Raw genomic sequence first — 17,753 nt, forward strand, 5'->3', positions numbered from 1 at the left:
TTATTTTCATCAGTATGATTATTCCTGCTTCCATCCACGCATTTTGCAAATTTCCTTCTCCTTGAAATCAAATACGGGTGGCTAATTCACTCATCTCCTCCCTTTGGTTTCCAGGGCGACGTTCACTACGCACTCCCCTCCACCCTGTTTGGCATCCTCTCAGTGACTGCCGGTCTCCTCACCCTGCTGCTTCCAGAGACCAACCACACCCTCCTGCCAGCGACCGTGGAGGAGGTAGAAGACAAACCCAAGTAGAGGTGAACACTAAAGAAAACGAAGGTTGCGAAGGTACAAAGCGTGTGTAGGATAAAGACAGAGAAAACGTGATGGATTAGGAAAACGTGACGGAAGAAAGTGGAAGGGGATGAGGTGTTTTTTGAGAGGTATGTCAAGTAGATTGGTTTAGACTAAAGGTGTTGTAGTAGTCTGTGCACCGTTCCTGTTGTAGGGAAAGGTGCTGTAGAAAGTGTAGCCGTCTTGGAATGTTTTTAGCCGAGATGTGGAAGTTGAAAGTGTTGGCTTGAGTCACCGTGCCAGGGAGGATGTATTGGTGGTGCATGCAGAGGGTTGTGTGGAGATTAATGCTTGCATGAGTTAATGATAAGGAAGAGGTGACTGAATAGGTAGGTTCTGTAAACATGCTTTGTAGTACACATGGCTGAGTTTTCACAGATGGCCAGTGCTTCAGAGGGATAAAGTTGCTTGAAATCCGGATGAAAAAGCACAGTGTAAGAAAGGAAAATAGACCAACCCCCTTAGTGTTAGAAGAGATCCATGTACCATATATAAGTCTGTCAGTAAGCATGATGGCAATGTTGCTTTTCTGTATCCATGTGTAAATTATGAAACTCTTCTGCTTAGTTTTAAAGGAAGATTACATAAAAGAAATGTGTGAAATGATAAATACAGCTTATAAGTAAAAAGTGTAATTGGTATTGCTCCTTGCGTTGCATGTGAAACTTCAGCAAATAAAAGACAGCTGAAATATTGTCTTTGTCTTCTTTAGTAGTACTTATAAGTTATTATACTTAAAGAGCTCCATTAGTGTGCATCATGGACTTCAAGTAATTACCCCCATGGAATAATAATAATAGCAGTAGTAGTGGTAGAAGTAGTAGTAGTACTAGTAGTAGTAGTTATTGTTTTTGTTGTTGTTTATTTTCATGTTCGTAGTGCATAGCGCCGGTAAGCAATTTTCTTGGGGCAAAGATAGGCAGCTCCATCTATTTGTGGAGGTTTCTTGGTTGACCTTCACCTGTGAAAGTGCTGGCGGACTTTTTTTTTCCTATCTTGACGCTGTGTGGTGTGGAGAGTGAAGTGGTGGACGCGGTGTTCTGTATTAAAGTCTTCCTCACTCCTGCCTGTTTGTGTCGTCACTGGTTTACAGTCCATCACTACACACTCATCCCTATTAGCGCTTGAAAGCACTAGGCAAGGCTGCTCCTCCACCTGTGAAACTCCACACTGTCTTCTACCCGCACAATGCACACAGCACATTACCATCAGTTATTATGTGCCCTTTCCAGCAAACAGTAGTGACCACATATAACACTTCTGCTATGATATTGTGGTTATTTTTCAGCTAAATTTAAAGTATTGTAGTAAGGTTCGTCCAGCAACTTCAAAAGATACGCAAGGGTCCACTGCTGTTTGGTGTGTGTGTTCATGATAAGATAACTGTAAGCAATTCGGTAACAAAGAGGACCGAGCCGCCAGAGACTTTCGAGAGTGTACTTTATATGATACTGCGACTCACCCACGACTAACCCAAGTCCGTAGTTGATCATGGCTATTTCTTGGCGGTGGCGGTGGCGGTAGTGGTGGTGATTTTTTTTATATAACACTTTCTTATTTTATATTTTCCATTTTTATCTAAGTGCACGTTCGCTTTTTCCACAAGAATCTTGAAATACGAGTACGCTACCTGTTTCCGGATGGATTGTGAAAATTGTTCAGTCGTATTACTTGAGCGTGGTACAGTTTGCGGGGGAGGGAAGAATGCTTCAGGTTTGAGTACGTTTCTGCCACTCCCATTGTCTACAGTAGATTCTTTGGAATTTTGAGGCTGGTTAGTATAAAGTGGTCCGGGGCCGCCAAGACTTTTGTAGGTGACTGTATGGGGCCGTGCTCAGACGACACTCAAGCTACACAAAGCCCGAATTAGTGTGCGTCTTGTTACTTGAGCCTCAACGTATCTGACCCTCAGCTCTTGCTGGTTGTTTCCCGGAGCAGAGAACTTGTTGACGTTCCCGAGAGCAAGAAAATGTTTTTATTTATATCTTGCAACCTTCCCTTTTCTTTTTCTCTAGAAGTATAAAATCATACAAGTCAAGAAGATTCATTAAATTGATCGACTGGTGCTTGACATCGACCAGTCTCCTGCTTTTCCTGTCAAGAGTTACCGCTCTTGGCATCTTTGTTTCCATCCTTGGCTAAGTCCACAGCTCGTCAATCTCTTCATTTTACTCCTTCTCCCTCTGGATCTCCCTCCTTCAGCAGACTTTTCCAAGCTCTTTGAATAGGTTTCTCACCTTCTCTTTTTATCAAATGACTACATCGTCTCAATTTTCCCTCCGCTTCAGCCCTCCTCACCACCTCAGTTTATTCACGTGTGCTTTGAATGATATAACCATTACTCGCTTCAGCATTTTCATATCTGTTCTTTCCAGTTTCCTCTTTTCTGCCTTCTTTAGCATCCATGTCTCTACTAATCATTGTTTTTTTTTTTTATCATTTATTTTCATGCATCACCTTCAGCTTCAACCTACTGGTACTACAGACCTCCCCACAAATTTCTAGATCTAACTCTTCTCGTGACTTCTGGCATTTAGCCAAAATTATCTACAATATCTACTCTTCTTCATCTTTCCCTCCCGTATTCCAGCCTGATGGCACCATTGGCATCTCATCTATCTCTAAAGTTTATCTCTTTGTTCAAACATTTGCTAAAGATTCTATTCTGAATGATTCGGGGCTTGTTCCTCCCACTCCATCCTTCGACTATTTCATGCCTTCAGTTGAGATTCTTCATAATGATGTTTTCCATGCCCTCGATGGTGTTAACCCACGGGAAGTTTATGGAACTGATGGGGTCTCTCCTATTGGTCTCAGGAATTGTGCCTCCATGCTTGCAGCTTGCTTGGTCAAACTCTACCAGTTCCATCTATCAACATCTACCTTTCCTTCTTGCTGAAAGTTTTCCTAGATTCAATCTATTTCCAAAAAGGGTGACAGCTCTAATCCATCAAACTACCGTCCTATGCTTTAATTTCCTGCCTATCTAAAGTTTTTTTAATCTATCCTCAACATAAAGATTCTTAAACATCTATCACTTCACACCCTTCTACCTGATCACCAGTATGGGTTCCGTTGATACCGCTCTACCGATGATCTTCCGGCTTTCCTTACTGAGTCTTGGTCATCCTTAGACATACAGTATAGACATGCAACGTGGCAACCCCACTCTACAACCCAGTGATGTGTGTGTGTGTGTGTGTGTGTGTGTGTGTGTGTGTGTGTCTGTGTGTTATCTCTCCGGCTGTCGCACACACACACACACACACACACACACACACACACACACACACACACACACACACACACACACACACACACACACACACACACACACTTAAAGTTATACAAGATATGTCCAGATGATAACTAGTTCTAACTAGTTCCTTTATCTATGTAAAGATATCTAAGAGGAAAGGTAACTGAACATCACATTTGTCGTCATATGCACACTCCCGTCATGAAGTAAAGTAAAAAAAAAACGCAACAAACGACATTTTTTAAGTGGAAATGTAATACTGACAGGTGGTGTGTGCTGAGAATTTACATTCATTTTACAGGGATATCGTTTGGAGAGATGAGCAAAGGAGAAAAGTTTGTAATATTCTAGAGAGTACAGTCGCGGTTGGTCTCGTATAGATTCTGAAACACTGGTCTCTCGCCACGACTATTTTCAAAGGCCACAGAGATGATTAGCCAGGTTCTCAAGAGTGTTTGTCATGTTAGTAACGTAGAAATCTTGTTAATCTGTCTCTAGAACCTTCAAAATCCATGTAGCTTCAATGCGACCCATTTTGAAAGAAGAGGCGCGGCTCAGAAGTGCTCCTTGGGTCCTTAGAATTGGATTAACTTTATGTATTCACTTCCGCTGTGCTTCATTGTGCTGTGCTGTCATTCGCTATTAATATGACGCCATCTGATCTGATCTTGCCAACTGATAGATTCTTACCAAACTGAAGGAAAAGAAATAAGGGAAAGTCCGTTTTTATCCTCTCTCTCTCTCTCTCTCTCTCTCTCTCTCTCTCTCTCTCTCTCTCTCTCTCTCTCTCTCTCTCTCTCTCTCTCTCTCTCTCTCTCTCTCTCTCACTGTTATCTCTGTGTTTTTTTTTTTTTTTTGTACTCTTCATTTGTAGGTAAAATATAAGGAAAACTGCTGAAATGGTTAGAAGTCTGTATTTTATATTTTTGACCATGACTGTACATATAGTTCATTAGAAGAGAAAAAAATCATCCACACACACTCACACACACACACACACACACTTCGCCTCTCTGCCTACGTGTCTTAATTCTTAATTTGACTTACCTTGCACATATAATTCCGGAACGCCTTATTAGAATCTTTTAGTCTCTGTTTTCTATTTTCATATACCTGTGTGCAGTTTCCCAACATGGTCTCGTCCTCAGCGGGTTTTAAGGACGGCACAAATCATACACTTTAGACCTCAGTTTCCGCTACTTAACGCTCGGAGAATGCCCTGATGTCCTGAATTATGCTTTACATACATACACACACACACACAAGAGAGAGAGAGAGAGAGAGAGAGAGAGAGAGAGAGATAGGAGGAGGAGGAGGAAGAGATGGATAAAACCATATGGAAACGAAGACATTGCATGTATACAAGTCCCCACTCACTCACTCACTCACTCACTCACTCACTCACTTCCTCACTCACTTCTTCACTCACTCAGCTTCAGACAATATCAAAGAGCAAGCACACACGAAATAAATGAATATACAAAGACGGGAAAAGCCGATACAAAATGGACTCCTTTGAAGTGTTTTCCCAGCACATGCGGCCAACTGAGTGTGGTAAAAAAGAAAAACAAATTTAAAGAGATTGCAAGGTAGACAGGTATAGAAGGAAAATTTTAGTCAGATGTGTGGAAATATCAAGATGGATTTTCATTCCATGTCTGTCACTACCACTAAGCCACCAGATGACGGTACTGTACCTTCAAAGATAGCGCGCGCACACACACACACACACTCACACACACACACACACACACACACACACAGGTCGCTTGCTCAATGGTAACCTCCTCTGCTGCATAACTGGCCAATATTTCCATCAGGTCTAAAACTTTTTCATTGTAGAGGAAGGAATTATGGTCCTCGAGTAGTTTCTCTCTGTCTCTCTCTCTCTCTCTCTCTCTCTCTCTCTCTCTCTCTCTCTCTCTCTCTCTCTCTCTCTCTCTCTCTCTCTCTCTCTCTCTCTCTCACATGTATGTTTGAAGGAGATCTATCTAAGGCACAGAAATGAGGCAACACAGAAGACCATACTTTATGTAAATAGTTTTAACAAGAGATGGAATGTGAAATTTCCATTCGTGATATTTAGCGAAGGATAGACATGTTTATACGATGCAGTGTAGTGGTATGGTTGAGTTATTGAGAAAAGAGAAAATACTTATCTGGAAGGTTGTGTCTATAATGGATAGATATAAGAAATTTTGAGACATTGAGCAACGCAAGGTTTGCCACGTCCAGTTCAGAAATTATTGAAAGATGAAAAGTTAGGGGCTTTGTGGCTTTCCTGAGTGTTCATTTCTTGTTGAGTAGGGGCGTCTGACAAATGACGCTGAGAAACACAGGATGGAGTTATCACAGTATGAATGAGTAAGGCAGTGCGATGAAGTGTGTGGTGTGTGAAAGTTCTCAGCCTTATCCAGCATACGTTAAATTATGTTTATTGCCTCCAAGGTCTCTAGGAAGGTAAAACTGACGGCCAGGACACCAACACGTTATCTTCAACACACACACACACACACACACACACACACACACACACACACACACACACACACACAGGGAAGGTTACAAGACACTTATCTTCCAATTCTGAATGGCACTTTTGACTTTTTCTTTTCGGACTGTTTCTTCAGTGGTCTCTCTCTCTCTCTCTCTCTCTCTCTCTCTCTCTCTCTCTCTCTCTCTCTCTCTCTCTCTCTCTCTCTCTCTCTCTCTCTCTCTCTCTTTTGTCCTTAGCCAGTACCCCTCTGACATAAAACACACACACACACACACACACACACACACACACACACACACACACACAAAGGGAATTCACATCGTTGTTTTTTTTTTTTTTATGTATTTTTTTATTCAATTTCTTATCCAAGGTTGTTCGTTTTGCCGCGTTCTGTACATCACAACACTTCTGGGAACAGGAATTACGAAGGTTACATACACTACAGCGAGTACGAACCACTACGACGCAAATCAAACTACAAACTACTAGATTACAAGTCAAGTGTAATAGTATTACACGTATATATACTTGTGTGTCTTATGATTGTAATATTTGGTCATTGTTAAATATTTAGAGAGAGAGAGAGAGAGAGAGAGAGAGAGAGAGAGAGAGAGAGAGAGAGAGAGAGAGAGAGAGAGAAAATAAGGCAGATGAATAGTCAGTTTAAATAACACCTTTACTATTCCTTAGCTAACTATATTATTGTCATGTTTGTAAATCTATTTATTTATCTATCTATCTATCCATCCATCTATCTATCTATCTATCTATCTATGTACCTTATCTCTCTGTTAAACTATATTATCAATCTACGTATCTACTTTTATACGGGTATTAGTCAGTTATTTATCTATCTCTGTCTATCTAATTATTCATCTATCTCTCTATCTTTATATTTATTATATTTATCAATTTGTCGGTCTGTGTGTCTGTCTTGTCTCCGTTATTCTATTTATCTATGTCTATCTATTTATATATCTACCTGTCTATCAGTTTACCTATCTATCCACTTATCTATCTACGTACCTATGAATTTTCCAGTCTGTCTTTCTGTCTAACCATTCATCTATTACTTTATCCATCTACCTTTCTGTATTCTACTTATCCATCTCCCTTCCCTTACGTCTACCCGTATCTACTGGTGCCTTTTCCTTTCTTGACTACATACCTTCCTAAGTTTCTCTACTATAATATTGTCCATCTACCAGCGGTAATATTTTGTACTCGCAGAATATTTTCGTCATAGGGAATAACCATATAAAAGCAACGAACATATGGAAGTAAAAAGTAATGAAAATACTTATTGGGTTAACTACGAAAATGTTCAGAATAAAAAGTAGTTCACGATACTCACTAGAATAGCAGTCATGGAAAAATATATGTATGTATGTATGTAGGTATGTACGTAAGTACGTACGTACGTACGTAGGTATGCTACGGACAGATATCACAGACGACCGGACTAAGCAATTACACTTTGGTTGTTCGCTGATTGGTTAATTGGTTGCTTTGTTTATTTTTTGTACAACTGTGCGTGTATCACTGTTGTTGCTGTTGTTCGGTTTGTGCTTTGTGGTGTGTGTGTGTGTGTGTGTGCGATTCACCTACGGTCGTCTGCTGGTCACCCAGCCAGCCGTTACCCCTACGGAAAGAGCTCAGAGCTCATAGTGACCGATCTTTGGGTAGGACTGAGACCACTGACACACCACACACCGGGACAGCGAGGTCACAACCCCTCGGGTTATATCCCGTTCCTACTTGCTGCTAGGTGAACAAGGGCTACACATTAAGAAGCTCGCCCATTTGCCTCGCCGCTCCCGGGATTCGAACCTTCTTGGTTGTGAGCCGAGCGTGCTAACCACTACACTACGCGGTGTGTGTGTGTGTGTGTGTGTGTGTGTGTGGGGTAATTGCAGTTTTATCATAACTATTTAATTTTTGCTATTGTTTCTTCTCTTCTAACACAAATTCTCTACATTCTTTCCCTTCTACTCATTTTTCTTCAACTGTTAACTGTTTCTTTAGTCTACAAAAAGAAATAAATCTAGTACACAACACTAAATTAGCCTCTCTCTCACACACACACACACACACACACACACAGAATACAACCTCATACAAAAACCATTCCTCTCAAGTCAGCTCATCACTCGCTGGGGGGGAAGTAGTCAGGAAGCGAGGCATTGAGGATAATACCCGTCCCGATCAGAATAAAGTAGAGGACGAGCGCCACCCACCAGCAGTACTTCTCCCACCGCCTCTTCTTCAGGTTCCTCAGTATGTAGATCCCCACCAGCACCCCCGCGACGGCGCCCCCGAGGTGAGCCAGGTGCCCCGTCTGTAGGGGAATGTCAGAGAGAGAGAGAGAGAGAGAGAGAGAGAGAGTTTTTTTTTTAATGTTAAGTTGCGTGGATATATTATGGTTGCGTTTTCGTCAGCGTTTGTAGAGATTACATTAGTAGTAGTAATAGTAGTAGTAGTGTAGTAGTAGTAGTAGTAATAATAATAACAATAGTAATAATAACAATGATAATCACAACATAAATATTAATAATGATAACAAATGACAAAGAATACTCTAAAAACAGCAAATTTGATCTCCTCGAACATTCAAACACAAAACACACTCTCTCTCTCTCTCTCTCTCTCTCTCTCTCTCTCTCTCTCTCTCTCTCTCTCTCTCTCTCTCTCTCTCTTTAGCACGCACGTTGGAGGGCGTGGAGCTCCCGTAGGTGTCCCAGAGAGCCATGGAGACGTCCCCGACGGAGAGGCCGAGGCACAACACGAGCTGCAGCCACCGGAACTCCATCTCAGACCAGTTCTGCACGGTGGAAGGGAAAGAAATTGCCAGCAAATGGACACGCCGCCCGGAGAAAAGTGTGCAAATAGGACAGTGATGAGGAGGAAAGTGGGGGATGATGTTGTGATGTTGCCACGTTTTAAGATCGTGGTTGGTGGAGAGAAAAAAAAATGTGAGTTATCTATGTTGGTGATCAGGTGTGCGATACTACAGTGAGAAAAGTACGATAGTGGTGTAGAGGAAAATTGTGACTATCTATGGTGATGTTCATATGTACGATATTACAGTGAGAAAAGTACGATAGTGGTGCATGGGGAAGATTATTTTGAAAACGTAAATATTATGCATGTAGCTGTGGCTCTGAGGATGTGCATACGATATCATAATGAGAAAAAGTGTGATGGTCGTGCATGTGGAGGCTGTGGTTAAAAGGTATACATTATGAAGTTGTTAATATGATTATAATGGACTATCTGTGGCTATGGGGATGCACGTACGCACGATAATGAAATGTTAAAAATACGTATTGGTGTAGAGAAACATTATGGTGAAAATGTGAACACTGCAGTGACTAAAGTAATGCTAAGGTAATCTATCCATTGCTATAGTGACGTGCGGTATTATAAAAGAAACAGCACGAAATCGGTAGAAAAGATGATTATGATGATGAAAACGTAATCATTGTACTCTGATCAACATTATGGTGTCTTGAATCAGCTGTGTGCAGGTGTGCCAGATAATTTCATGCATGTGTGTGTGCTGTCAGGACCTGTCACTCACGGGGGAATGTATTGAAATTCAGAAGCATCACGACACTTGAATGACACTGTATTATGCGATGGGTAATACCGCAGACTCTCAGCTTCTATACTTAGAAACATTTTAAATCGCTTGACTACTTTCCAAGGCCACAGAGATAATTAATCGCGTTCTCATGTGTGTTTTTCATTAATTGTAAGGAGTCATTGGTAAACTGCCGCTAGAATTATAAAAAGCACTCTTGAAAAATTCATAACTTCCACCACGCCTACTCTCCTTGGTCAACCATCACTAGAATCATAAAAGCACCCTTGAAAACTCCAGTAATTTCCACCAAGGCCTGCTAAAAAGTATTCGTGCTCAGAAAAGTTTCAGAATGCGGTCTCGGCTTTCGCAGCGTTAGGCTATCAGAGGTGGTGTCAGCCCGGAAAACAGATGAAGACAAAAATTACCATAACCACTATGCATGGGGATGTTATGAGACAGTGAAGGGCAAGGCGTCGCTTAACATGATAGATGGATGGATGGATGGATGGAAAGTAAATTTAACGTTTGGTACTTGAAGACAATGGAAGAATGAATGAAATAGTGTAACAATGCACAGAAGATACAAGTAGAGATAGTGCAGAACAATCTCAAGTCATCCCAGTGAAAAAAGAATAAATAAATAAATAAAATAAAACATGAGGCAAGAAGAAACTGAAGAAGAAATAAAGAAAAAATAAAGGAGAAAAAAGGAAAAGGAAAGTCAAATAGAAAAATAAAAGGAAAATAAACTAGAAAAAAGAAAAGTAGAAAAGGGAGTGAAAAATAAAGAAAAGGAAAAGAAGAAAAAGAAGGAAGAAGGAAAAGCCCCCCCCCAAAAAAAAGACCAAGAGCAAGTAAATAAGTAACACCAAGAGAAAAGAAAGAAAACGGAGCCCCAATCACCACCATGAGCAGATGGGGGACTGACCAAGAGTAGATTCCCGAGGTGGGCGTAGACTATGGCATACACCCCGCCTGATGCCCCCGCAAGGTAGGCCCGGGGCATAGCGAGGGACTGGGAGAGGGAGCCCGCCAGCACCCCGGACATGTAGATGAGCCCCACGCGCCACCAGCCGTGCACCAGCTCCAACAGCAGTCCCAGGATTGTTTGCATCACCAGGTTCATCGTCAGGTGCATGTAGCTGAAGGAGGGAGGCAGTGCGTGGTGAGTATTGTGTTTGCATATGTACTTGTGTGTGTGTGTGTGTGTGTGTGTGTGTGTGTGTGTGTGTTACAGTTGTTGTTATTTTTATCTTATTGTTAGAATTCGTATATACTTTTTTTATGAGGTGCATTTTTCCTACTAATATTTTTCGCATTTTACGTGTGTTTGTTCCAGTTTTTTTCAAAGTTCCCATAAAAATAATAGTTTACCTTTGAAATTTTCGTTTTCTATAGTTTGGTATAAAGAAAACTTGGAATATAATAAGAGTAACTCACTTATTTTAGTGGCGAATGCCTTACCCAGAGTGTATGAGTGCGTAGCTAACGTAGCGCCAAGCCTCGTAGCGCCGGTAGGGATTGTAGATGAGCGGACTGTAGAGCGGTGCCGGCCCATTTGAGGTAATGGGCTTCCCCATGTCGTACACGTAGAAGATGAAGACACCGATCTGAAAATTTTAAATGCGTCATAGAGATACTATGCAAGAAAGATTAACTGGGAGAAAGTTAGCAAGCCATGGCACATAAACACGGAATCATAGGATGAAATACATGATACCGGAATATTTTTTCTCCATACCACAGGGTACTTTTATGGAATATGTTTGGATTTCAAGTTTCAGAGTGTGACAGATCAGGAAATTTTTACCAGATAAGCAAAAAATTGTTTCTTCACATATACATTCACTAACTCTTCAGTGGTTCCTTCTCAGTTTTTCCCCCAGAGTGTTCGCCAGCAGAGCAAGGGGGGGCTGGTGTTCATATAATTGCGCATTATCTAATACACACCAAATAAATAAGGCAATTTGTTGCACTAATATGGAGGCAAATTTTAAACTGCAATATTTTTTGTGCACGATTCTTTTTGGGACCTGGTCTCTTATCTGAAAGTCAGCACTGTGGTCGTCATGCCGTCACGCTGCTACATCTAACTCTACAGCGCCTGGGTGTACGACTCTTGATCCTTCGATTGAGTAGCCAGGACCTTACTGAACACTAATAAACCTTCAAGGGAAAACGCCTTGGCTGTCAGTGTGAAGACGACAGTTTGATGTAGCGAAACACTGAAAACATAAATTGCAAACCAAAATCTGTTCCAGGAATAATCACGCCTTTTTTTCTTTTTTTTTTTTAATAGTGTGCGTAATAAAAAAAAATAAAAAAACGGAACAAAACAACCCTTCCTAACTTTAAAAGGTGCCTCCATTACTGATGAGTACATCACAGCACGTGCGCCCCTCCCACAGTGACAGGAGGTGACCTGATAACAGCTTGATTGCAGAGCGTGGTAGTTCAGAATTTTACGTCAGTTTTATTTTGCGTATTAAATAATTTATATAATATGAAAATTATGTTAAGGAGTGTAAACAGAGAGAGAGAGAGAGAGAGAGAGAGAGAGAGAGAGAGAGAGAGAGAGAGAGAGAGAGAGAGAGAGACATTCATCTAAATTTATTTGGCATGGGAAAAAAGCCTCAACGCGAAGCAAGTTAAGTTCATTTCTAATGGTCTCTTATTACGTCAATCTTTGGGGAATTAATATTTAATCAGAAGAATGCAGTGTTCCACGGTCTAGCCAAGAAAAAAATTAGATAGTGAAGGTACTGGCTAATTTTCCCTCAATACGAAGGACAGAAGAAATGAGAGTTGATGAAAGATCTTTACTCATTCCCTCACTCATTACGCTTTGTCTTCCCTCACCTCATGCCCGCACCTCATCGCTTCAGGGGCAGACTGCAGGACTGGCGATGGAGGTCAGAATTAGAGGCAGGACAACAAGACGATTTCCTATCTAACTCATGATATCGATGTCTCTCTCTCTCTCTCTCTCTCTCTCTCTCTCTCTCTCTCTCTCTCTCTCTCTCTCTCTCTGATATAAGTACGATAAGAGAGCACGATGAGGAGGGAAAAAGGAGGGAAGAAAAGAAGATGGATGGAACAGAGGAGGAGAAACATGCGGGTGGCAGCCCTGGCCCGCTCTATGCACACAATGATGAAGGCGAATGATGCGAAATTGACATGATTTTATCTCATTTATACACTCAGTTCAGACTTCCTCCGCTCCGTGTGGAAGACGCAGACGCTCACGCACTTAGCTTGTTGGTGGTGCTGTCAAGGTGTGCAGCCGTCTGCGAGAATCATGGTGAGATTCTTATGAATAATACAACATAAAAAAAATATTTAGCTGCCGAAATAAGAAGAGAGAAAAAAATACTTTTTTGGGAGTATATTTCCAAAGGTTGGGAGAAAGACTGACGGATGAACCACATCACTCTGACATGACGTGATGGATGTCTTCACTCAGTGTGCATCCATTCATCACTGGCATTCGTGCACCACGTACTCCCTCCTGCCAAATAGTTGTAGTGGTAGAATAAGAACCAGTAGCAACAGCAGCAGCAGCAGTAGTAGAAGTAGTAGTAATACCAGTAGTAGTAGTAGTAGTAGTAGTAGTAGTAATAGTAGCAGTAGTAGTAGTAGTATTTGTTGTTGTTGTTGTTGTTGCAGTAGTAGTAGTAGTAGCAGTAGTAATAGTAGTAGAAGTAGCATTAATATTAGTAATAGTATTAGTAGTAGTTTGAAGGAGGAGGGAGGGGAGTGGGAATGTCATAATGAGGCTCGCACAAAACAGGAAAAATTCTCTTTACACTGACATCCCAATTGCGCTCAACCGCTGCCTGTCTTATCGCTTTGGAACAATATTCAAGTGCATTCGCTTTATATTAACGTTCTACCATACGAAAAATAGCTATTGTCTTGCTACTTCACGGGAAAAAAAATCGACAGAAACAAATTAATTCAAAGGGAAACGAGGAAGAATAAAGTTGATGTGCACGCAAGTACTCGTAACTCAAGAGCTATTTGTCCTCAGTTAATTTAAATAGCTCACTTATCTTAATCTTAAAAGTAAACATTGTAAATACTGTAAGATTTATATTCTAAGTCTAAACATAAACACGTCCAGTTAAAGAGTAGTAGTAGTAGTAGTAGCAGTAGTAGTAGTAACAAAACAGTTGAAGATGATATGGCATACAATTATGTAGCGGGTGATGAGGAAATTAAGATATTTAGTTCAAACAGAGAATAGCTCATATGAATAGTTTTTTTGCCTTCAGCCTGTCTAGAACTGTCTTGTGAGCGAAGCCCTTCTCCCTGACACACACACACACACACACACACACACACACACACACACACACACACGAGGCGCACTCCATACAAGGGTGGCGGAGTGCTTTGTATAGTGTCGACGGCCGGAATTGATAAGAAGTAATGGGAAGGAGGAGGCGACACACAGCATCTAATGTCTCTTCATGGACGTTTATTTGGCGTGCGTTGAAACAAATTGAGGTTCGGCAAACAAAGTGTTGTATTCTTTAATAATTTTGTGACGTTCAGGACAAATTTGGGTACAAGAAACTTTGCAATTTGCTCCATATTATCACACACACACACACACACACACACACACACACACACACACACACACACACACACACACACACACACACACACACACACAAGCCCTTCATGAATGTTGGAGTGATTTGGTGAATGTTATCGTGATAATCTACTTTTATGAGTTTTCCGAGACCTTGACGGAAATAATAGTCAGTTTATTACAAATTATGCTGATTAATAGTCAAAAAAAATCTGGAAATAAATCATTAAATACCCGTGAGATTTTCTGGCAAATAGGCATTAGTTGGATGAGGAAAAAACAGGAAGTGATGAGAGGGCGACTCTCTCTCTCTCTCTCTCTCTCTCTCTCTCTCTCTCTCTCTCTCTCTCGCATGGTAACCAGCAAAGGGTACCAGCACTCAGGCGCAGATAAAGAGCGTGAGAGTCTCTCCATTACGTCAACACCTCCCACACTTCCTCTCTTCTCCATTACCACACTTGTCATTCATCCTCTCTCTCTCTCTCTCTCTCTCTCTCTCTCTCTCTCTCTCTCTCTCTCTCTCTGCATTCACTCAAGGCAAGAAAAGCAATACATTACCAGGAAAACCTAAATTTAGCGCATTTAAGTCATTCCTTCCATTGGCATTAACTTCTCAAAGATCACTATATATGGACTTGTATGTCAAATCAAACTAGGGTTCAGTCATTCATATTCTGAGGTTAGATTAGAATAGCGGTGTTCGGGCGTTTATTGAAGGCCAGCACCGGGAGGATACTATTAAATTTCATGGTCAAGTGTGAAGGAAAGTAAATAAATTAATATGGTGTGTGTGTGTGTGTGTGTGTGTGTCATGTACTGTATATCTGTCTATTATTTATATCTACATAATTAATCATTCTCTCTCTCTCTCTCTCTCTCTCTCTCTCTCTCTCTCTCTCTCTCTCTCTCTCTCTCTCTCTCTCTCTCTCTCTCTCTCTCTCTCATTACATCTGATTTGTATGGATATATAAAATGGATATGTGAAATTAGCAACGCGATGAACAGTGAGATGAGTCACGCTGATAAGGGAAACTATATAGAAGGAAGTAATAACTGGCCGTGATGAGAGGCAAGTGTGTGCGAGTCCTTATTTGCACCTGAGGATGGCGTGAGTGGGCCTGAGTGGGCGTGAGTGGACGCGACTGACAGGTTGAGAGGTAAAGGAAGCAAACGTGAACAACAACAACTACTACAACAACAAGCATGATGAAATTAAAGGATGTGGTGAAACATACGAGAGAGAGAGAGAGAGAGAGAGAGAGAGAGAGAGAGAGAGAGAGAGAGAGAGAGAGAGAGAGAGAGAGGAAAACCCAAATCAAAACGAATAAGCCACAACCAGAAGAACAATGAAAGAAAAACGACAAAATAAAAAAAGTCCACCACCACCACCACCACCACCACCCCCTGGCCTCACCTCCACCAGCGCCGCCGTCACCATGAAGAGGGCGGGTGGGCAGCACTTGTACTCCTGCAGGTAGCTCCTCTTCTCCACCGTGCGTTCCCCCCGGGGCACCACGCTCAGGGCTGCGCGGTTGAATGCCTGGCGGGACCGTGACTCTCTGGCCGATGCTTCTGCCTGGAAAAGGGAGAGAAAGTTAGAGATACTGGACTGATAAAGAAACGCGAATGAAACTTTGAAATAAGGACGTGATGGGAGAAAGAGAAGGTAATACAAGGGAAAAAGTAGAGGTAATGAATAGATAAACATGAATGAGGATTTTGAAATAAGGAAGTTATGGGAAGATAAGGTAATAGATTAGAGAAGAACACTAAGGATTAAAAAAAATGAAAAAAAGTATTAAAGAGGAAATGGGTTGAATATTGAAGACTGCCGATGGAAAAACAAGAGTCTGAACTTTAAAAACAAGGAAGTAATGGTAAGAAGATAAGGTGATATGAAGAAATGAACGACAGTATTAAAGATTGTGGATGAAAAACACGAATGAACTTTAAAACAAGGAAGTGATGGTGAGAAGATAAGCTAATACGAGATTAAAGAAGAATACTACAGATGAAAATAATGAAAAAATAATAATGGAGGAAATGTGTTAAATATTGAAGATAAGATAAGAAAAGTGAATGGAAGAAACGAACAAAATAACTCCTCATACAAACGACACACAAGACCATGTACAGGGAGTCCATAAATTGCACAGAGACTGTATGGACACCCTGCATTTCGTTAAGTTGATATAGGAGTTGAAACAGCTGAGGCCGTAAAGAAAACGCAATCAGAGAACAGAAGAATTACAAAACCAAAAACCACCACTACGAAAATCACAAATTCCTTAACACCGAAGGTAGAAGGAACACTAGAAAACCAAGAACACACAACAAGCAACACCACTCCTTCCGAAAATCATAAACTCAACACAGAAAACGGAAGAAACATTAGAACACTAAAAACACACCACACCCGACGCCACCACCACTTACAAAGGTCATGAACTCCTCGAAGTTAAGGTAGCCATCCTGATTGAGGTCCGCCTTACGAAGCAGCTGTGTGACCAGGCCATTGGGAAGAGCGTCCGCATCCCTGGTCTGCATGAGGCGCTCCTTGACCACCACCAGGGGCACAGCGCGGTTCTTGTCTGCATACTGCTTACTCCAGAACTCCTCCGCGACTCGTAGATGTCTGACCGCGATGGGAGGGAGCTGGACGACGGAGGGAGAGAGAGCGGGTGAGTAGAATTGGATTGGCTGCGATTGCGATGTTGTAGTGAGGGTGTATAGTGAAGGTGGGGAGGAGAGAGAGAGAGAGAGAGAGAGAGTTAGGTAACGAAAATTTGGTGGGGAATTGGCAGGTTTATCTATGCACATTCTTACTTTTTTCATGCATTTATATTTGTCTGTGGGATCTCTAGTACTAAAAATGCGAACAAAGTGATGTCAAGGCCTGAGTGATGGCGCGAACTGTGTGGTTATCAGGAGACTCGTGAAATAATAATGTATATACTCGTACGTCACTTTATACTAGTGGAAGCGAAGAGAGAAGCATAAACATTGAAAAAAAGATCACGGGATAATCATTTAGAAAAGAAAATACAAAGGAAACAAAAAAGAAGACACTAAAACATTAAAAACGCATAAGGAACACTAATAAATAATTAATGGACTTCGACATTCAACAAAAAAAATAAATAAATCAGTAAATAGAAAACGAGACTAAAGAAGAAAAACAAGACCATAAAAAACATCTCAAAAAACATATTATACTAAACTTAAGACCAACAAAGGGTGACTAAATAAATCACGTTCATTCTTCAACAATCAATTCCCAAGAAATCACTAGTGAATGAATCAGCAGGAGTTAACACGAGACACGGTAACGATCAGCAAGGTGTGCAGCAGGTGTGGCCAGGTGTACAAGTGGCTATGAAGGCGTGCATAGAAAGGTGTGCATTGCTTCGCTAATATTGCAATCATGTGAGGTGACAGTACGACATGTTTTCCTTTCACTCACATCTCCGGGCCTGCCAGACTTCACTTCCATTGAGGCAACTCGAGTCATCCTGTA

General features: G+C 41.3%; 3 protein-coding genes across 7 annotated transcripts in view; 2 read left to right on the plus strand and 1 right to left on the minus strand.

The window, feature by feature from the left end:
* The window catches only part of LOC135103557 (organic cation transporter protein-like), a 41,022-nt gene extending 40,030 nt beyond the window's left edge, over positions 1 to 992 (plus strand). For all 3 annotated transcript variants that reach the window (XM_064009992.1, XM_064009994.1, XM_064009993.1), the window contains one exon: positions 115 to 992. In XM_064009992.1, coding sequence (XP_063866062.1) covers positions 115 to 255 — 141 coding nt within the window. In that variant the 3' untranslated portion in view covers positions 256 to 992. The remainder of the gene's footprint in view (positions 1 to 114) is intronic.
* A 5,607-nt stretch (positions 993 to 6,599) lies between these two features.
* The window catches only part of LOC135103559 (rhomboid-related protein 3-like), a 17,250-nt gene continuing 6,096 nt past the window's right edge, over positions 6,600 to 17,753 (minus strand). The window contains exons 3-9 of one of the 2 annotated variants that reach the window (XM_064009997.1): positions 17,700 to 17,753; positions 16,673 to 16,891; positions 15,651 to 15,812; positions 11,101 to 11,246; positions 10,565 to 10,778; positions 8,758 to 8,871; positions 6,600 to 8,388 (exon numbers count right to left, since the gene is read on the minus strand). The exon at positions 17,700 to 17,753 is cut by the window's right edge and continues 377 nt beyond it. In XM_064009997.1, coding sequence (XP_063866067.1) covers positions 8,197 to 8,388; positions 8,758 to 8,871; positions 10,565 to 10,778; positions 11,101 to 11,246; positions 15,651 to 15,812; positions 16,673 to 16,891; positions 17,700 to 17,747 — 1,095 coding nt within the window. In that variant the 5' untranslated portion in view covers positions 17,748 to 17,753 and the 3' untranslated portion in view covers positions 6,600 to 8,196. The remainder of the gene's footprint in view (positions 8,389 to 8,757; positions 8,872 to 10,564; positions 10,779 to 11,100; positions 11,247 to 15,650; positions 15,813 to 16,672; positions 16,892 to 17,699) is intronic. The other variant, XM_064009996.1, reaches the window with a different exon arrangement.
* Positions 10,662 to 17,753, plus strand: part of LOC135103560 (trichohyalin-like) — a 22,858-nt gene continuing 15,766 nt past the window's right edge. The window contains exon 1 of one of the 2 annotated variants that reach the window (XM_064009998.1): positions 10,662 to 10,801. The gene's annotated coding sequence lies outside the window, so the exon portion shown is untranslated. The remainder of the gene's footprint in view (positions 10,802 to 17,753) is intronic. The other variant, XM_064009999.1, reaches the window with a different exon arrangement.

Source organism: Scylla paramamosain, chromosome 9, assembly GCF_035594125.1.
Source record: "Scylla paramamosain isolate STU-SP2022 chromosome 9, ASM3559412v1, whole genome shotgun sequence".
In the NCBI taxonomy this organism is placed as follows: Eukaryota; Metazoa; Arthropoda; class Malacostraca; order Decapoda; family Portunidae; genus Scylla; species Scylla paramamosain.